This window comes from Rana temporaria, chromosome 9 (assembly GCF_905171775.1).
Source record: "Rana temporaria chromosome 9, aRanTem1.1, whole genome shotgun sequence".
Taxonomy (NCBI): Eukaryota; Metazoa; Chordata; class Amphibia; order Anura; family Ranidae; genus Rana; species Rana temporaria.
The window spans coordinates 132,517,955-132,539,763 of NC_053497.1; the positions used below are offsets into that span (position 1 = coordinate 132,517,955).

A 21,809-nucleotide genomic window follows, 5' to 3' on the forward strand; every position below is an offset into this window, starting at 1 on the left:
TCGGCTATACTTAACATTGGCTGCGCCTGATAAAAGAAAGGGTAAGTATACGACGGAAAACCGCTACGGAAACGACGTAAGAACACTGCGACGGGTCCGCGTACGTTCGTGAATTTGCGTATCTCGCTGATTTACATATTATTTATCGTAAATCAGCGGGAACGCCCCCGGCGCCATTTTTAAAATGAAAAAAAGATCCGACAGTGTAACACATTGTAACACTGTCGGATCTAGCCCTATCTATGCGTATCTGATTCTATGAATCAGGCGCATAGATAGGACCAGTTTACATCTGAGATACGATGGTGTATCTGTAGATACACCGTCGTATCTCTTTGTGAATCTGGCCCACAATTTCTTTATATGTTTTCTTTGTTATGTTAAAAATTTAAAAGTACATCTTTTATAAAAAAAATATTTTTACGTATCAGGTAACTTAATCATTGCACATGAATATTTTATATTTACAGTGCCCTAAAGTATTCATACCCTTTGAAATGTTATACATTTTGTCATGTTACAACCAAAAACTTAAATGTATTTTATGTGATTAACACAAAGTGGCACATCTTTGTAAAGAGGAAGGAAAATTATAATTTTTTTTTTTTACAAAAATATGTCAAAAGTGTGGCGTTCATTTGTATTCAGCCCCCTTTACTCTGATACTCCTAACTAAAATCTTGTGGAACCAATTGCTTTCAGAAGTCATCTAATTGGAGTCAAATATGTTTTTGTTGTATAGTGGAACCTTGGATTACGAGCATAATTCGTTCCAGGAGAATGCTTGTAATCCAAAGTACTAGCATATCCAAGCGAGTTTCCCCATTAAAGTTAATGGAAATGAAAATAATTAGTTCCGCATTGACTTCAATGGGATGCAATACCGCATGAGGCGGGTGGGGCACCAGAGAGCCTCGGAAACGAGGCTCTGCTCGGCTCCGGTGCCCCCCACTTCAGGCCAAAAACGGTGCTGCACACCGATTTGGCCTGAATCGTGTTTGTTATGCGAGACAACACTCACAAACTGAGTCACGATTCTTTTAAATACAGTGCTGGTATCGCAAAACACTCGTTAACCGCATTACTCACAATCCGAGGTTCCACTGTATATCAGATTAAGAAAACAGAACAGAAAGTCCAAATATGCAGCACCATACTTTGAACAGTACAGTCAACGTGTTAAAAATAGAAGTAAGGTGAAAAATTTAAAGAGAAACAAAATTGTGTAGCGCTATGGCAAATTAATATCTATAATGGTAGTTCCTCATGGGAAAAATGGGAACATAAATAAAGTAACAAATGCAATAAAGAAGTTCTCGTGAAAGATAAAGTCAAATGGTTGTAAACACAAAGTCCATATATCTGTAGACACCACGTGCAAAATGAGGGAACTTGATTAGAATCCCATCGAGACAAATTGTGTAGTAAGTGATCACCGCCACCAGTGGTAGTAAATGGAGGCTTACCGAAGATGGTGGACCTGAAATGACGTACGTCAATCAAGTCATAACAAGCTTCAAGTACCAGACAGGGTACACAAAGTAGCAATCACCAAGAAACTTGCTAGAAGTAATCAATCAATGTATGATCATAAATGGATAACCTTGAATCTTTGCAGCTCAGCAAGGGGTTAAATAGTTGAAAGAAAATGGAAAGAGAAGGGCCACATAGTGTAAACCGGTATAAAACTGGGTATTTATTGTAAAAAGATAGCAAGTGCACTCACATGTATCTGGATAAAAACTTGCATATTCTATAGTATGAGGCGGCAGTGGAGGCGACCCGACGGCGTTTCGTGTTATTCACACATCATGATGGGTTTACACTATGTGGCCCTTCTCTTTCCATTTTCTTTCAACTATTTAACCCCTTGCTGAGCTGCAAAGATCCAAGGTTATCCATTTATGATCATACACTGATTGATTACTTCTAGCAAGTTTCTTGGTGATTGCTACTTTGTGTACCCTGTCTAGTACTTGAAGCTTGTTATGACTTGATTGACGTACGTCATTTCAGGTCCACCATCTTCGGTAAGCCTCCAATTACTACCACCGGTGGCGGTGATCACTTACTACACAATTTGTCTCGATGGGATTCTAATCAAGTTCCCTCATTTTGCACGTGGTGTCTACAGATATATGGACTTTGTGTTTACAACCATTTGACTTTATCTTTCACGAGAACTTCTTTATTGCATTTGTTACTTTATTTATGTTCCCATTTTTCCCATGAGGAACTACCATTATAGATATTAATTTGCCATAGCGCTACACAATTTTGTTTCTGTTTGTTCCAGCTAATGTGTCTTTGTGAGTAGCTGGTCTTATTAATTAGTGGGTTTTAAGCAGCGCAGTATAATCACCCTTTTTTGAAAAATGTAAACACAAACATAAATGAGGTGCATAACATGTAAGTAAATATGTAAATACCACACATAATGGAAGAACAAGAAATCTGCAACTCTTGGTAGTATGTGTTGGATCTCGAGGTCAACACTATCATGTTTAGAAGAGAAGAACCAGAAAAGAGTAGACGGAGAGAAGGAAGAGGGTCAGGGAATAGGGTGAGGTCAAGGGGAAAAACTTAAGAGAGGGTTTGAGCAAACGATGGAGGACAAACCTGTGAAGTTTGGTCAAGAAATGTTTTAATATTAGCCAGTGGGTGGTAACATTTTTTTTAAAGGAGTCTAAAGTGGAGAAATCCATCCAGAGGAGGAGCCACAGGGCCTTGAATAATTCAACGGTATCATTATCCAGAAGAAGTCACCTAATAAGTAAATAGAATTCACCTGTGTAATTTAATCTCAGTATAAATGCAGTTGTTCTGTGAAGCCCTCAGAGGTTTGTTAGAGAACCTTAGTGAACAAACAGCATCATGAAGGCCAAGGAACAGACCAGACAGGTCAGGAATAAAGTTGTGGAGAAGGTTAAAGCAGGGTTAGGCTATAAAAAAATAACCCAAGCTTTGAACATCCCACAGAGTACTGTTCAATCCATCATCCGAAAATGAATAGAGTATGGCACAATGGCAAACCTACCAAGACATGGCTGTCCACCTAAACCAACAAGCCAGGCTAGGAGAGCATTAATCAGAGAAGCAGCCAAAAGGCCCATGTTAACTCTGGAGGAGCTGCACAACTCAGATGGGAGAATCTGTCCTAAGGACAACTATTAGTTGTGCCCTCCACAAATCTGACCTTGATGGAAGAGTGGCAAGAAGAAAACCATTGTTGAAAGAAAGCCATGAAAAAGTCCTGTTTGCTGTTTGCTAGAAGCCATGTGGGGGAAACAGCAAACGAAGATTCTCTGGTCAGATGAGACCAAAATTTAACTTTTTGGCCTAAAAGCAAAATGCTATGTGGTGGAAAACTAACACTGCACATCACTCTAAACACACCATCCCTATCGTGAAACACGGTGGTGGCAGCATCATGTTGCGGGGATGCTTTTTTTTCAGCAGGGGCAGGGAAGCTGGTCAGAGTTGATGAGAAGATGGATGTAGTTAAATACAGGGCAATCTTAGAAGAAAACCTGCAATGCCGCGTACACACAATTGGAAATTCCGACAAGAAAACCGTGAACTTTTCTTGTCGGAAATTCTGAGAGTGTGTACGCGGCATTAGAGTCTGTAAAAGACCTGAGACTGGGGCGGAGGTTCACCTTTCAGCAGGGCAATGACCCTAAACATACAGCCAGAGCTACAATGGAATGGTTTCGATCAAAGCATATTCATGTGTTAGAATGGCCTAGCCAAAGTACAGACCTAAATCCAATTGAGAATCTGTGGCAAGACTTGAAGTTTGCTGTTTACAGACACTCTCCATCCAATCTGACAGAGCTTGAGCTATAAGTAGAATGGGCAAACATTTCACTCTCTAGATGTGCAAAGCTGATAGAGACATCCCCAAAAAGACTTGCAGCTGTAATTGCAATGAAAGGAAATTTTGCAAAATATTGACTCAGGGGGGCTAAATACAAATGCACGCAGCACTTTTCCGATATTTATTTGTAAAAAATTTTGAAAACCATTTATAATTTTCCTTCCACTTGAGAATTATGTGCCACTTTGTGTTGGTCTATCACATAGCATGAAAATGTAATACATTTAAGTTTTTGGTAGTAACATGACAAAATGTGGAACATCTCAAGGTGTATGAATACTTTTTCAAAGCAGTGTATATATTTAGAATGAATATGGAGCTCAGTTTTTTTTTTCACATGTTTACCTGGTTCCTCTTAGCTACTGTGTTGACAACGCATGTTATTATAGTGCTTAGGAACTGAAATTCTAAATTACACTCAAAATGTAATGTGTAAGGTGTGACTCTTCCCACCTCCTTCTCTCCCTCCCTGCTTGGTATGTTTATAAAGAGAGAGTCAGAAGTCAAAAAGCTTCTGCTAAAAAAATAAAGCTTTGTGGCACTATCATTATGGTTGGGACTGTGCTGATAAAGTTGTAAAAAGGGGAGAAAGGCTGGTGCCATGGAGGTTGGCTAAAATGTTGTTTTATTAATGCAAATGATGGCTGAAACGGATTGGATTTTTTTTACTATTGTTCACCTGCATTAACCACTTAAAGCGGATCTCCACCCTAAAGTGGAGTCCCGCTGATCGGCACCCTCCCCCCCCTCCGGTGTCACATTTGACACCTTTCAGGGGGGAGGGGGGTGCAGATACCTGTCTACAGACAGGTATCTGCACCCACTTCCGGCTCTACGATGCGGGAAAAAGACGGGTTTTTCCCTTGCTTCCCGTCCGTCCCCCGTTGTATGCTGGGAACACTCGGCTCCCAGCACACAGCGGGAGCCAATCGGCGGGCGCAGCGCGACTCGCGCATGCGCCGTAGGGAACCGGGCAGTGAAGCCGGAGCGATTCACTTCCTGGTTCCCTCACCGTGGATGGAGGGGGGAGCAGCAGGGTGACGAGCGATCGGCTCGTCATCTGCTGCGATCGGCGCTGGACTCCAGGACAGGTAAGTGTCCTTATATTAAAAGTCAGCAGCTGCAGTATTTGTAGCTGCTGGCTTTTAATATATTTTTTTAGTGGCACATCCGCTTTAACGCCCGCCGCACGCCTATATACGTCCGCACAATGGCACGGACAGCCGATCGGGACCCCCTCCGCTGCGTGCGGCGGGCGGGATCCCTCGGGGAGCGATCCGGGACGACGGCGCGGCTATTCGTTTATAGCCGCTCCGTCGCGATCGCTCCCCGGAGCTGAAGAACGGGGAGAGCCGTATGTAAACACGGCTTCCCCGTGCTTCACTGTGGCGGCGCATCGATCGAGTGATCCCTTATATAGGGAGACTCGATCGATGACGTGCATCCTACAGCCACACCCCCCTACAGTTGTAAACACATACACAGTGATCCTTAACTCCTACAGCGCCCCCTGTGGTTAACTCCCAAACTGCAACTGTCATTTTCACAATAAACAATACAATTTAAATGCATTTTTTGCTGTGAAAATGACAATGGTCCCAAAAATGTGTCAAAATTGTCCGAAGTGTCCGCCATAATGTCGCAGTCACGAAAAAAATCACTGATCGCCGCCAATAGTAGTAAAAAAAAAATAATTAATAAAAATGCAATAAAACTATCCCCTATTTTGTAAACACTATAAATCTTGCGCAAACCAATCGAGAAACGCTTATTGCGATTTTTTTTACCAAAAATAGGTAGAAGAATACGTATCGGCCTAAACTGAGGAAAAAAAAATTTTTATATATGTTTTTGGGGGATTTTTATTATAGCAAAAAGTAAAAAATATTGAATTTTTTTCAAAATTGTCGCTCTATTTTTGTTTATAGCGCAAAAAATAAAAACCGCAGAGGTGATCAAATACCACCAAAAGAAAGCTCTATTTGTGGGGAAAAAAGGACGCCAATTTTGTTTGGGAGCCACGTCGCACGACCGCGCAATTGTCTGTTAAAGCGACGCAGTCCCGAATCGCAAAACCTGGCCTGGGCATTTAGCTGCAAAATGGTCCGGGGCTTAAGCGGTTAATAAAACAATGTTTTAGCTGACCTCCATGACACCAGCCTTTCTCCCTTTTTCCATGGATTGTACATGGAGGTTGGCAGAGACTTTCCAGGCTGAGTGGCGTGTTCTTGAGGCTCACCAAACATTACACAGGAGGTAGTAGCTCGCATACACCTGTTCCTGTACTGATAAAGAGCCTGTGCGTTTACTTTTAGGACATTTCTCATGTCATTATATATATGAAGTGCAGTTACAAATATATATTTTTTATTTTGATGGTACTATTGTTGGGCATGAACCCATATTACAACATGGCCTATAATCCTTTCTCTCATATGTGTGCTTTGTCTCTCTCTTGCAGGTCTTGAATCCAGCAAAACAGTCAGCCTACTACAGTCGTGGGCAAAATTCAGTGCACATAGGTTCCAATAAAGGCGAGTCGCTGGGAACAGTCATTGAAGTCCAGGTTTTAGAAAGAACGCCAGATATTTTGATGTCTGATGACCGGAGAGAAAGCTCTGTGGAGGAACTCCTTAGAGACTTGAAGCTGGACGATAGTAAAAACACATCAACCCCCAGCATTAGTGATGGAGACAGTGAACCTGCTGGTGGGGCTAGGAAGAAGATATTTCCTCTAGTGCAGCAAGTGGCTGATCGTTCCGAGGAAACTTCTGTGAGTGTTAGAACTGAACACAGCTCAGGTTCTGTGTATTCAGATTTTATCAATGGCTGTCTCGTTTCTCTTTCTTTCAGTGGTTTATTTTTTCACCTCTTTCCCTCACTTTCTTTATTTCACCCTTTTCACTCTTTCTCTTCTTTATAATTTTATAACTCTGATTTTCTATCTTCCTTACTCTGTCTTACTCTCCCCCCCCCCCTATCTATCTCTCCTCTCTTTACCTTCTCTCTGACTTCCATCTCACTCACTCTTCGCCTCACTCGCTCCTCTCTCTCTTGCTCCTCCCCTCTCTCCTCCTGGACTCATGTATTTCCTCATTCACTCCTCCCCTACTCTCTCTCACTCCTCTCACTCACTCACTCACTCACTCCACTCCACCCCTCACTCCCTCTCCTCTCACTTCTCTGCTTACTCCACTTCCTCTCTCACTCCTCCCCTTCCTCTCTCACTCTTCCCCTTCCTCTCTCACTCTTCCCCTTCCTCTCTCACTCTTCCCCTTCCTCACTGCTCCCCTTACTCATCCCTACTTTCTTACTCCCATCTGTCAATCCTTTCTTTACTCACTCATCTCCCTCACTCACTCCTTCCTCTCTCTCACTTATCTGCTTACTCCCCTTCCTCTCTCACTCCTCCTTACTCATCCCTACTCTCACTCACTCCTCTCCCTCACTCACTCCACCCCACCCCTCACTCACTCCTTCCTCTCTCTCACTTCTCTGCTTACTCCCCTTCCTCATCCCTACTCTCACTCACTCCTCTCCCTCACTTACTCCACCCCACCCCTCACTCACTTCTATCCCTCACTCACTCCTTCCTCTATCTCACTTCTCCGCTTACTCCCCTTCCTCTCTCACTCCCCCTTACTCATCCCTACTCTCACTCACTCCTCTCCCTCACTTACTCCACCCCTCACTCACTCCTTCCTCTCTCTCACTTCTCTGCTTACTCCCCTTCCTCATCCCTACTCTCACTCACTCCTCTCCCTCACTTACTCCACCCCACCCCTCACTCACTCCTATCCCTCACTCACTCCTTCCTCTATCTCACTTCTCCGCTTACTCCCCTTCCTCTCTCACTCCCCTTACTCATCCCTACTCTCACTCACTCCTCTCCCTCACTTACTCCACCCCTCACTCACTCCTTCCTCTCTCTCACTTCTCTGCTTACTCCCCTTCCTCTCTCATGCCTCCCCTTCCTCTTTCACTCCTCCCTACACTCACTAATCTCCCTCACTCACTCCTCTCCCTCCCTCACTCACTCCACCCCACCCCTCACTCACTCCCTCTCCTCTCACTTCTCTGCTTACTCCCCTTCCTCTTTCACTCCTCCCTTTACTCACTCCTCCCTACACTCACTAATCTCCCTCACTCACTCCACTCCACCCCTCACTCACTCCCTCTCCTCTCACTTCTCTGCTTACTCCCCTTCCTCTCTTACTCCTCCCCTTTCTCATCCCTACTTTCTCACTCCCCTCTTCACTCACTACTAGGGATGAGCTCCGCGTTCGATTCGAACGTATGTTCGACTCGAACATCGGTCGTTCGATCGTTCGTCGAAACTCGAACAAAACGGGTCGTTCGCGCCAAATTCGAGTGACGCAAAACGTCCCATAATTCACTGGGGCGTTGAGCGCTGATGATTGGCCAAGCATGCTGTATGTCCCGCATGCTTGGCCAATCACAGCGCTCAAAAAACGAAGAGCCATAATTGGCCAAAGCCAGGGTGGCTTTGGCCAATTATGGCTCAGGGGGATTAGTACACGCCCCCCACTATAAAAGGCAGCCTGCACGGCTGCCTAGTGTAGTGTGTTGGCGGTTCTAGAGAAGATCAGTCAGTCAGACAGAGAGAGATAGAGAGATAGAGACACAGTGTCTTAACCAGATAGATAGATAGATAGATAGATAGATAGATAGAAAGATAGATAGAGTAGGAAGTGTAGTCAGTATAGTTAAAAGTACAGTTTGTAGAGAATATATTCACATCCTTAGGCGTTGTCAATATATTTATAAACTGTACAGCTCAGCTAGTTTATCTATCAGGCAGGAGATTGTTCTACATGCAGCGCTCTAACGTGTTGTATTGCCTGCATTAGGGATTTACTTTAAATATAATTATTCTGTGTTATTTAACGTGTGCTAGTTAATTGCACACACAGACGCATTACCTGTTACTGCACGTGTGCAATTTATTTGCACAGAAGCGCAGTCGCTGTTAATGCAACTGGGCTATTGAATTGCACAGAAACGCAGTCGCTATTACTGCGTGCGTGCTGTTTAATAGCAACTAAAGGCAGTTGGTGTCACTGCGTGCGTGCTGTTAAATCGCATTTGACCGCAGTCGCTATTACTGCGTGCGTGCTGTTTAATAGCAACTAAAGGCAGTTGGTGTCACTGCGTGCGTGCTGTTAAATCGCATTTGACCGCAGTCGCTATTACTGCGTGCGTGCTGTTTAATAGCAACTAAAGGCAGTTGGTGTCACTGCGTGCGTGCTGTTAAATCGCATTTGACCGCAGTCGCTATTACTGCGTGCGTGCTGTTTAATAGCAACTAAAGGCAGTTGGTGTCACTGCGTGCGTGCTGTTAAATCGCATTTGACCGCAGTCGCTATTACTGCGTGCGTGCTGTTTAATAGCAACTAAAGGCAGTTGGTGTCACTGCGTGCGTGCTGTTAAATCGCATTTGACCGCAGTCGCTATTACTGCGTGCTTGCTGTTTAATAGCAACTAAAGGCAGTTGGTGTCACTGCGTGCGTGCTGTTAAATCGCATTTGACCGCAGTCGCTATTACTGCGTGCGTGCTGTTTAATAGCAACTAAAGGCAGTTGGTGTCACTGCGTGCGTGCTGTTAAATCGCATTTGACCGCAGTCGCTATTACTGCGTGCGTGCTGTTTAATAGCAACTAAAGGCAGTTGGTGTCACTGCGTGCGTGCTGTTAAATCGCATTTGACCGCAGTCGCTATTACTGCGTGCGTGCTGTTTAATAGCAACTAAAGGCAGTTGGTGTCACTGCGTGCGTGCTGTTAAATCGCATTTGACCGCAGTCGCTATTACTGCGTGCGTGCTGTTTAATAGCAACTAAAGGCAGTTGGTGTCACTGCGTGCGTGCTGTTAAATCGCATTTGACCGCAGTCGCTATTACTGCGTGCGTGCTGTTTAATAGCAACTAAAGGCAGTTGGTGTCACTGCGTGCGTGCTGTTAAATCGCATTTGACCGCAGTCGCTATTACTGCGTGCGTGCTGTTTAATAGCAACTAAAGGCAGTTGGTGTCACTGCGTGCGTGCTGTTAAATCGCATTTGACCGCAGTCGCTATTACTGCGTGCTTGCTGTTTAATAGCAACTAAAGGCAGTTGGTGTCACTGCGTGCGTGCTGTTAAATCGCATTTGACCGCAGTCGCTATTACTGCGTGCGTGCTGTTTAATAGCAACTAAAGGCAGTTGGTGTCACTGCGTGCGTGCTGTTAAATCGCATTTGACCGCAGTCGCTATTACTGCGTGCGTGCTGTTTAATAGCAACTAAAGGCAGTTGGTGTCACTGCGTGCGTGCTGTTAAATCGCATTTGACCGCAGTCGCTATTACTGCGTGCGTGCTGTTTAATAGCAACTAAAGGCAGTTGGTGTCACTGCGTGCGTGCTGTTAAATCGCATTTGACCGCAGTCGCTATTACTGCGTGCGTGCTGTTTAATAGCAACTAAAGGCAGTTGGTGTCACTGCGTGCGTGCTGTTAAATCGCATTTGACCGCAGTCGCTATTACTGCTTGCGTGCTGTTTAATAGCAACTAAAGGCAGTTGGTGTCACTGCGTGCGTGCTGTTAAATCGCATTTGACCGCAGTCGCTATTACTGCGTGCGTGCTGTTTAATAGCAACTAAAGGCAGTTGGTGTCACTGCGTGCGTGCTGTTAAATCGCATTTGACCGCAGTCGCTATTACTGCGTGCGTGCTGTTTAATAGCAACTAAAGGCAGTTGGTGTCACTGCGTGCGTGCTGTTAAATCGCATTTGACCGCAGTCGCTATTACTGCGTGCGTGCTGTTTAATAGCAACTAAAGGCAGTTGGTGTCACTGCGGCTATTTTGTTACTTTGCACTTGACCCAAGTCGCTCTTACTGTGTGGTTGCTGTTTAATACCATCTGAAAGCAGTTGGTGTGACAGCGACTAATTTGTTACTTTACACTTGAACCAAGTCGCTCTTACTGTGTGATTGCTGTTTAATACCATCTGAACGCAGTCGGTGTGACAGCGACTATTTTGTTACTTTACACTTGAGCCAAGTCGCTCTTACTGTGTGGTTGCTGTTTAATACCATCTGAACGCAGTCGGTGTGACAGCGACTATTTTGTTACTTTACACTTGAGCCAAGTCGCTCTTACTGTGTGGTTGCTGTTTAATACCATCTGAACGCAGTCGGTGTGACAGCGACTATTTTGTTACTTTACACTTGAGCCAAGTCGCTCTTACTGTGTGGTTGCTGTTTAATACCATCTGAACGCAGTTGGTGTGACAGCGACTATTTTGTTACTTTACACTTGAACCAAGTCGCTCTTACTGTGTGATTGCTGTTTAATACCATCTGAACGCAGTCGGTGTGACAGCGACTACTTTGTTACTTTACACTTGAGCCAAGTCGCTCTTACTGTGTGGTTGCTGTTTAATACCATCTGAACGCAGTTGGTGTGACAGCGACTATTTTGTTACTTTACACTTGAACCAAGTCGCTCTTACTGTGTGATTGCTGTTTAATACCATCTGAACGCAGTCGGTGTGACAGCGACTACTTTGTTACTTTACACTTGAGCCAAGTCGCTCTTACTGTGTGGTTGCTGTTTAATACCATCTGAACGCAGTGGGTGTGACAGCGACTATTTTGTTACTTTACACTTGAGCCAAGTCGCTCTTACTGTGTGGTTGCTGTTTAATACCATCTGAACGCAGTTGGTGTGACAGCGACTATTTTGTTACTTTACACTTGAGCCAAGTCGCTCTTACTGTGTGGTTGCTGTTTAATACCATCTGAACGCAGTTGGTGTGACAGCGACTATTTTGTTACTTTACACTTGAGCCAAGTCGCTCTTACTGTGTGATTGCTGTTTAATACCATCTGAACGCAGTCGGTGTGACAGCGACTACTTTGTTACTTTACACTTGAGCCAAGTCGCTCTTACTGTGTGGTTGCTGTTTAATACCATCTGAACGCAGTGGGTGTGACAGCGACTATTTTGTTACTTTACACTTGAGCCAAGTCGCTCTTACTGTGTGGTTGCTGTTTAATACCATCTGAACGCAGTCGGTGTGACAGCGACTATTTTGTTACATAACACCTGAACGCATAACTATGGCTGGAAGGACAAAGAGAGGCAGAGAGTCACGAGGGCAGGCAGGCTCTGCATCTAGAGGTAACGCTGGTGATGGATGTGGTGCATCCTCTTCAGCACGTGGCCGTGGCCGCTCGTCCTTCTTTTCGGGAGCTGGCCGTGTTGAGCCTCAACATGCTGAGAAATTAGTTGAGTGGATGACCAAGCCGTCCTCATCCTCCTCATCCTCTCTCACACAGACTGATTATAGTTTGTCTGGCAAAGCAGCTGCCAAGGCGTCCTCTACCCTCTGCACAATGGGATCACACAATCCTTCCCTAGTCCCACCGTGTCCTCCTGAGGAGTCCCCCGAACTGTTTCAACACAGTGTTGGGTACATGCTAGCTGAAGATGCACAGCGTTTTGAAGACTCCGATGACGGAACACTGATAGAGGAAGGCATTGATGTGAGCCCAGGGAGAGGGGGTGGCCGAGAGGGACAACAATCTGTGAGTGATGTTCCCCCAGCTGGAGCATACTGCCAGGTTGTCGCCAGTGATGATGAGGAGGGAGGGGATGATGAGGTCATTGACTCTACCTGGGTGCCTGGTAGGAGAGAGGAGGAGGAGGAAGAGGACGAGGCACAGGCACATCTTCAAAGAGGCAGGAAGCCCTCCAGGGGTCAGCTTAAGGGCAGTACACCAACTGCATTACGTGGCGCTGCTGTGTCTCAACGGTACAGCAAAAGTTCTTTGGTGTGGGCCTTTTTTGAAACCTGTCCATCAGATGCTACCTTTGCTGTTTGCAACATATGTCTCAAGCGTATCTCGCGTGGCCAAAACATCACCCGCTTGGGCACCACATGCTTGTCCAGACATATGTCGACCTGCCATGCAGCTCGTTGGCAGGCATACCAGAAAGACCCACACCAAAGACCAAATCGGTCCTCCCCTTGCCCTTCTGTGACCTCAAACCCCACTAGACCCCTAGTCCTCTCTGCAGCCTGCACCGAAGGTGTAGAAATAGGTGTGTCACAACGTAGTAGTGGTAGTACATCCGGCCAATCTACTGATATTACCAGACAAATTTCCCTGCCCCAGCTGCTGCAGCGCCGAAAGAAGTACGCTCCCAGCCATCCACATGCCCAGCGGTTGAATGCTAGCTTAGCAAAATTGCTAGCACTTCAACTGCTACCTTTTCAGTTGGTAGATTCTGCCCCCTTCCGTGAGTTTGTGGAATGTGCAGTACCTCAGTGGCAAGTACCCAAACGCCACTTTTTTTCACGGAAGGCGATTCCGGCTCTCTACCGGCATGTGGAAGGCAATGTCCATACCTCGCTGGACAGGGCGGTCAGTGGTAAGGTGCATCTTACCGCTGACTCATGGTCCAGCAGGCATGGACAGGGACGTTACCTGTCTTTTACGGCCCATTGGGTGACTCTGCTGGCAGCTGGGAAGGACGCAGGTCAAGGCACAGTAGTTTTGGAGGTTGTTCCACCACCACGCCTCCAAAACACTACAACTGCTTGTGACACACCTCTCTCCTCCACCCCCTCCTCTTCTTCTTCCTCTGTGGCCTCTTCCTGTGGTGATGTTGGCTCAGAACCAGCCGTGCTCCGTAGGCGTACGACGGGCTACGCAGGAATGCAGGCCAAGAGATGCCATGCGGTCCTAGAGCTGGTGTGCTTGGGAGACAGGAGCCACACTGGGGAAGAGGTTCTTTCAGCTCTGCAGGGGCAGGCTCAGAGGTGGTTGACGCCACGCCAGCTGAAGCCTGGAATGGTGGTCAGCGATAATGGCACCAACCTCCTCTCTGCCCTGCGACGTGGAAAACTCACCCATGTGCCCTGTTTTGCGCATGTTCTCAATTTGGTGGTGCAGCGGTTCTTGGGCAGGTACCCTGGCTTACAGGATGTCCTGAGGCAGGCCAGGAAAGTCTGTGTGCATTTCCGGAGGTCATATAATGCCACTGCTCGGCTGACAGACCTCCAGAGGGAATACAACCTGCCCAAGAACCGCCTAATCTGTGACATGCCCACCAGATGGAACTCTACGTTGGCCATGCTGCAGCGGCTGCACACGCAGCAGAGGGCCATCAATGAGTACCTGTGCCAATATGGCAGCAGAACTGGCTCAGGGGAGCTTGGGTTTTTTTCACCACGCCAGTGGGCCTTGATCAGGGATGCATGCACTGTCCTGTCACCATTTGAGGAGGCCACGAGGATGGTGAGCAGTGACAGTGCATGCATCAGTGAGACTGTCCCGCTTATTCACATGTTGGAGCACACCCTACGTGGAATAATGGACAGGGCCCTTGAGGCAGAACAGAGGGAGGAAGAGGAGGACTTCCTTACCTCTCAAGGCCCCCTTTATCCAGACACTGTTCCTGCTTGCCCACCTGGAACACAGGAAGAGGAGGATGAGGAAGAGGAGGAGGAGGAGGATTGTATCAGCAGCATGGAGGTGGAGCCTAGCACTCAGCATCAACAGCAGCAGTCTTCAAGGGATCATTTACAGTCCCAAGGAACACGTGGACTTTTACGTGGCTGGGATGAGGTGGCTGAGGATCCTGTCGTCCTCAGTGACCCAGAGGACTGTGCCCCGAATGCCTCTGCAAACCTACGCTGCATGGCCTCCCTGATTCTGCAAAGCCTGCGTAAGGATCCTCGTGTACGTGCTATCAAGGAGAGGGATCATTACTGGCTGGCAACTCTCCTTGATCCACGTTACAAGAGTAAGGTAACGGATCTTATGTTGCCATCGCAGAGGGAGCAGAAGATGAAACTACTGCGGGAGGCCTTGCAGAAGGGTCTGTGCAATGCGTTCCCAGAACCGGGGGGATTACCAAAACCTGGCCCTGGACAACGTCTTGCTGAGGCTTCGGTGAGTCAGAGAAGGAGCGGTGGAGAAGGTGGCCGTCTGACCGATGCGTTCAGACAATTTTTTAGTCCGCAGCCCCAAGGTCTGACCGGTTCCAGCAACCATCGCCAGCGTCTGGTTTACATGGTCCGGGAATACCTAGCGGCAAGATCCGACTTGGACACCTTCCCCACGGAAAATCCTCTGGCTTACTGGGTCTTGAGGATGGATCACTGGCCAGAGCTTGCACAGTACGCAATTGAGCTACTGGCTTGCCCTGCATCCAGTGTTCTTTCAGAACGTACATTCAGTGCTGCTGGAGGCTTTGTGACCGATCACAGGGTACGCCTCTCCACCGACTCTGTTGATCGACTGACCTTCATCAAAATGAATCAGGCTTGGATCAACACCGGCTACCAAGCACCTGATGCTGATGTTACTGAATAAGAATTTTGTGTTGAAATATCAGATCCCTTTGAGACTGCTGATGCTGAGTGACTGTCCTGTTGTGCTGCTGATGGAATATCCTTCTCCTCCTCACTTTTCATGCTGTTAGCTAGTAAGAAATTTTGTTTTTCTGTGCCTAAGGCCTAATTTTTCTGCCCCTGTTTAACAGGGGCGCCTAATAACAATTTTGGATGCAATACTTTGCACGTGGCCTAAGGCCTAATTTTTGTGCCCCTGTGTAACAGGGGCGTCTAATAACAATTTTTGATGCAATACTTTGCACGTGGCCTAAGGCCTAATTTTTGTGCCCCTGTGTAACAGGGGCGTCTAATAACAATTTTTGATGCAATACTTTGCACGTGGCCTAAGGCCTAATTTTTGTGCCCCTGTGTAACAGGGGCGTCTAATAACAATTTTTGATGCAATACTTTGCACGTGGCCTAAGGCCTAATTTTTGTGCCCCTGTGTAACAGGGGCGTCTAATAACAATTTTGGATGCAATACTTTGCACGTGGCCTAAGGCCTAATTTTTGTGCCCCTGTGTAACAGGGGCGTCTAATAACAATTTTTGATGCAATACTTTGCACGTGGCCTAAGGCCTAATTTTTGTGCCCCTGTGTAACAGGGGCGTCTAATAACAATTTTTGATGCAATACTTTGCACGTGGCCTAAGGCCTAATTTTTGTTCCCCTGTGTAACAGGGGCGTCTAATAACAATTTTGGATGCAATACTTTGCACGTGGCCTAAGGCCTAATTTTTGTGCCCCTGTGTAACAGGGGCGTCTAATAACAATTTTGGATGCAATACTTTGCACGTGGCCTAAGGCCTAATTTTTGTGCCCCTGTGTAACAGGGGCGTCTAATAACAATTTTTGATGCAATACTTTGCACGTGGCCTAAGGCCTAATTTTTGTGCCCCTGTGTAACAGGGGCGTCTAATAACAATTTTGGATGCAATACTTTGCACGTGGCCTAAGGCCTAATTTTTGTGCCCCTGTGTAACAGGGGCGTCTAATAACAATTTTTGATGCAATACTTTGCACGTGGCCTAAGGCCTAATTTTTGTGCCCCTGTGTAACAGGGGCGTCTAATAACAATTTTTGATGCAATACTTTGCACGTGGCCTAAGGCCTAATTTTTGTGCCCCTGTGTAACAGGGGCGTCTAATAACAATTTTGGATGCAATACTTTGCACGTGGCCTAAGGCCTAATTTTTGTGCCCCTGTGTAACAGGGGCGCCTAATAACAATTTTTGATGCAATACTTTGCACGTGGCTCCTTGTTGCGCTCCAATTACAGATATTGGGAGGGGTTGCAGTGTAATGTTGCGCCTACGGACACATTTTTATGCCCCTGTGTAACAAGGGCGCCTAATAACAATTTTTGATGCAATACTTTGCACGTGGCTCCTTGTTGCGCTCCAATTACAGATATTGGGAGGGGTTGCAGTGTTATGTTGCGCATACGGACACATTTTTATGCCCCTGTGTAACAGGGGCGTCTAATAACAATTTTTGATGCAATACTTTGCACGTGGCCTAAGGCCTAATTTTTGTGCCCCTGTGTAACAGGGGCGTCTAATAACAATTTTGGATGCAATACTTTGCACGTGGCCTAAGGCCTAATTTTTGTGCCCCTGTGTAACAGGGGCGCCTAATAACAATTTTTGATGCAATACTTTGCACGTGGCTCCTTGTTGCGCTCCAATTACAGATATTGGGAGGGGTTGCAGTGTTATGTTGCGCCTACGGACACATTTTTATGCCCCTGTGTAACAAGGGCGCCTAATAACAATTTTTGATGCAATACTTTGCACGTGGCTCTTTGTTGCGCTACAATTACAGTATGTTTGAGGGGTGCCCTTTTTTCTACAATTTTGCTTTCCCAAAAAGATAATGCCACCCCCCCACCACCCCTAAAATAATCGAGATATTGTTCCCACACAGCACGTGCGCAACCAGTATTAAATTACTTTGTTCTTATAATAATTTAATGTTGTGCAGGGACATTTCTAAACATGTGCCACTACTAGAGACACACAGCAGGTGTGATATTTGAAGGAATTTTTCATTTTTTTTTTTTCACTTTAAACATCATTAAAATCGCTGCTCCGCAAAAACGTCCGTTTTTAAAATATTTTTTTCGATTGATACATGTTCCCTGGGGCAAGACCCGGGTTCTGAAAGACGTTTACCAACATTAAATTGAATATTGGTCTTTAAAATGATCGTTTTTGAATTCGAACGTTCGAGTCCCATAGACTTCAATGGGGTTCTAAATGTTCGCGCGAACCCGCGGTCTGTTCGAACGTTCTGATGCGAACCGAACCCGGGTATGTTCGGCTCATCCCTACTCACTACCATCTCTCACGCCTTCCTTCACTCCCTCACCTTATTTCTCCACTTACACCCCTCCTCTCTCACTCCTCCATTCACACTTTCTCTCCCTTTTTTTTCTCTGTTTCTGTAGTCTCAAGATACTCACCTGGAAGACAATCTACTCTCCGAAGCTGCTGGTGGTTGCTCAGCCTCATGTCACCAGCTTGACGTGAATTCTTCACTGGAATACTCTGTAAGTTCTAACACTTTTATTGCCTGTTAGATTTCTGAGAAACTAAGCAAAATAGCTTCTAACCAAATTTTGAGAATTTCTGGTTGCTTGTAACTATTCTGGACTCTCTTACCATAAAAGTTCACCAACTGGTTCCATGGTTTCAGGGTGTGGTTTATTGTCTCTTCCACTTACCCTCAACTAGAAAAGGGCATTATGTGACCTGTGACTGGCAATGCACAGATCACATAGTATAAGCTGTATGTTAAAGGGGTTAAGAGCAGGAAATCCACAGCATGTGGCTGGTTCATTGGATCACCAGTTTAGTATCATAGAGTGTGAAAGCAAAAGTGCAGCTGATGCACTTTCTAAAAACCTGTTGTGTTTCCTTCAGTAAACTCACTGGACATAAAGTGCCTTGAAAAACTATTCTATCCCCTTGAAATTTCCCACATTTTGTCATAGATGAAGACCATTCCTGGCTTTGATTCTAAACTATAAGTGTTAATTGAAAGTGCTGGTCGCATTGATCAAAGCCCCCCCCCCCCCCCCACGCTCAACAACTTCTATACGATTCACGGCGCAAACACCCCCCCCCCCCCCTCAACAACGATCCGTCCACAGCAAGACCCATCCCCCGCTCAACAACTTTTCCCGCAGTGAATTTTTTAAATGCATGCCACACTTTTCAGATATTTATTTGGAAAACAGTTTTCTTTCCACAATTATGTACCACGTTTTCAAGGCACTGTAGATGCTTAAAATAAATGAATATTCAAAAAGTGAGGATTTGCTTATGTAACATTCAGTAACATTAATTGTGCCTAAACAGTACCTTCAAAATGTTACCCCTTGTCTGGAATTCCTCCTGAAATACAGAAGTGCACTTCCTGTTATGTGAGGGTGCCTAGGCACTCCCGTACCTACTTCTTCATAGCTTTATAGCTGTATATCTGCAGTGTGAGATCTAAGACACTCACTGGCCTCTCACTGCTAGTCTTAGGAGATTCGGAGCGAGAATTAGTGATGCCACTATTCTACTGCTCACTGTTTTCCTTGCTGGAGGGTGTGACACAAAGAACCAAAAACCTTCCTCTATCAAGATGCCTTCCTCCACACAGTGGCCCGGATTCAGAAAGGAGATACAACGGCGTATCTCCAGATACGCCGTCGTATCTCTGAGTGTGCGGGGTCGTAACAATGCGACTGATTCATAGAATCAGTTACGCATAGATTTCCCTAAGATCCGACCGGCGTAAGTGTCTTACACCGTCGTATCTTAGGCTGCATATTTACGCTGGCCGCTAGGTGGCGCTTCCGTATATTTACGCAATGAATATGCTAATTAGGTAGAGACGCCGATTCAGAAACGTACGTCCGCCCGGCGCATTTTTTTCCGTCGTTTACGGTAGGCTTTTTCCGGCGTAAAGTTACTCCTACTATATGAGGGGTATCCTATGTTAAGTATGGACGTCGTTCCCGCGTCGAGTTTTGAAAATTTTACGTCGTTTGCGTAAGTCGTTCGCGAATAGGGCTGTACGTAAGTTATGTTCACGTCTAAAGCATTGACGATTTGCGGCGTAATTTCGAGCATGCGCACTGGTATTTTTTCACGAACGCCGCATGCGCCGTTCGTAAAAAACGTCAAATACGCAGGGCCACATGTAATTTAAATAAAAAACGCCCACACCATCCACATTTGAATTAGGCGGGCTTACGCCGACACACATACGTTACGCCGCCGTAACTAAGGGTGCAGGTTCTTTCTGAATACAGAACTTGCGCCCTAATTTATGGCAGCGTAACGTATCTGAGATACGTTACGCCACCCGGAAAGATACACCAATGTATCTGAATCCGAAAAAGAGGGACCCCACAATCAGGAGAATGTCAGTGTTTGTAAGTCACCACATCCCTAGAGTTATGGAAAAAACATGAAATACCCCCTCAAGGGTGGGACTTTATAAGTGACACAAACACGTGAATGAGTAGTTCTACTCATTCACGTGTTTGTGTCACTTATAAAGTCCCACCCTTGGGGGGGTATTTCATGTTTTTTCCATGTATCTGAATCCGGCCCAGTAAGTGCAAGGCACGGTAACATAGAACAGGGAAAGAGCAGCTGCAGAGAGATCGCCCATAATACAGCTGACTAGTACTATAGTACTTTGTCCTCTGCCTTCTTTTTTGGGCACAATTTTCAGAGTTCAGTTCCTCTTTAAAGGACATGGTAATGTTTTTACACTCTGTCTAGTTTGATTATTATCTGGGACATGCTCTGGTTCTTGGATTATTCTTAACCACTTCAGCACCGGAAGGTTTTACCCCCTTCCTGACCAGAGCACTTTTTACAATTTGGCACTGCAACGCTTTAACTGGTAATTGCGCGGTAATGCAATGCTGTACCCAAATGAAATTTGCGTCCTTTTTTTCCCACAAATAGAGATTTCTTTTGGTGCTATTTGATCACTTCTGCAGTTTTCATTTGTTGCGCTATAAACAAAAAAAGAGCGACAATTTTTTTTAAAAATCCCCAAAAATGTTTTTAAAAAACAAATTTAATTAGTGTAGGCCAATATATATATTCGTCTACATATTTTTGGTAAAAAAATCGCAATAAGCGTATATTGATTGGTTTGCACAAAAGTTATAGCGTCTACAAGCTATGGGAAAGTTTTATGGCATTTTGATCATTTTTTTTTTTTTTTACTAGTAATGGCGGTGATCTGCGGTATTGCGGCAGACAGATCGGACACTTTTGACACATTTTTGGGACCATTGACATTTATACAACGATCAGTGCTATAAAAATACACTGATTACTGTGTAAATGACACTGGTAGGGACTGGGTTAACACTAGGGGGCGATCAAGGGGTTAAATGTGCGTTCCCTCAGTGTGTTCTAACTGTGGGGGAGATAGGAATGAGTAGGAGAGGAGACATTTCGCTGTTCCTACTTACTAGGAACCCACGCCTTGTCTCCTCTCCTCAGAGACTTGCTGCAAGTCTCACTATTGGTTTATGTGTTAAAGAAAATTCAGAGGCCAAAGAGCAGGCCGTCCCTCTAATATGTGCTCTGCAGCTGAAGACCACTGCAATGGTAAGACTTGCAGCACTTACCATTTCAGCTCTTATGTCCTTTTCAAAGAGACTTCAGTTGGGCTTTGATGTAAATAATTATTATCCATCCATACTGTTTTCCAAACTTTGTTTTTCTATATAGTTTGGAAAGGTATACCTATCATTAGAGGAATATACCATCATTATGGTCGACTTCAAATGTTTGTTGCCTGGCTGTGCATAGACCTCAAACAGCATTTTACAAAAGTCTTTTTATCTGCACTTGTTTGGAGTTATTACTTTCTGAATGAATGACCCCAAAGTATGACAACCAGGCAGAGGCGTTGCTAGGGGGGTGCGGTCCGCACCGGGTGACACCCACTAGAGGAGTGACACCATCCCGTTTTTTATTTATTTTTTAGCTGACATGCCCAGCCTTCCTGTGCAATCCCAGCCTGCCCTGTACCACCCCAGCCTGCTCTGTGCCACCCCAGCCTGCCCTGTACCACCCAGCCTGCCCTGTACCACCCAGCCTGCCCTGTACCACCCCAGCCTGCCCTGTACCACCCCAAACAGCCCTATACCACCCCAGCCTGCCCTGTACCCCCCAAACAGCCCTGTACCACCCCAGCCTGCCCTGTACCACCCCAGCTTGCCCTGTTCCACCGAGCCTGCCCTGTGCCACCACAGCCTGCCCTGAACCACCCCAGCCTGCCCTGTAGCACCCCAAACTTTCCCATGCCACCCCAACTTGCCCTGTGACACCCTAACTTGCCCTGTACCACCCCAATCTGCCCTATGCCACCATAACTTGCCCTATACCACCCCAACCTGCCCAATGCCACCCTAACTTGCCCTGTATCACCCTAACCTTTCCCATGCCATCCCAACTTGCCCTATGCCACCCTAACTTGCACTATACCACCCCAACCTGCCCTGTACC

The 21,809-nt window shown here is 45.9% G+C and overlaps 1 protein-coding gene across 4 annotated transcripts in view; it reads left to right on the top strand.

Moving 5' to 3' along the window:
* Positions 1-21,809, top strand: part of HDAC6 (histone deacetylase 6) — a 126,387-nt gene that overhangs the window by 87,862 nt on the left and 16,716 nt on the right. For 2 of the 4 annotated variants that reach the window (XM_040324559.1, XM_040324560.1), the window contains exons 29-30: positions 6,342-6,653; positions 17,726-17,827. The exons of 1 other annotated variant lie outside the window; for it this stretch is intronic. In XM_040324559.1, coding sequence (XP_040180493.1) covers positions 6,342-6,653; positions 17,726-17,827 — 414 coding nt within the window. The remainder of the gene's footprint in view (positions 1-6,341; positions 6,654-17,725; positions 17,828-21,809) is intronic. One more of the 4 variants, XM_040324561.1, reaches the window with a different exon arrangement.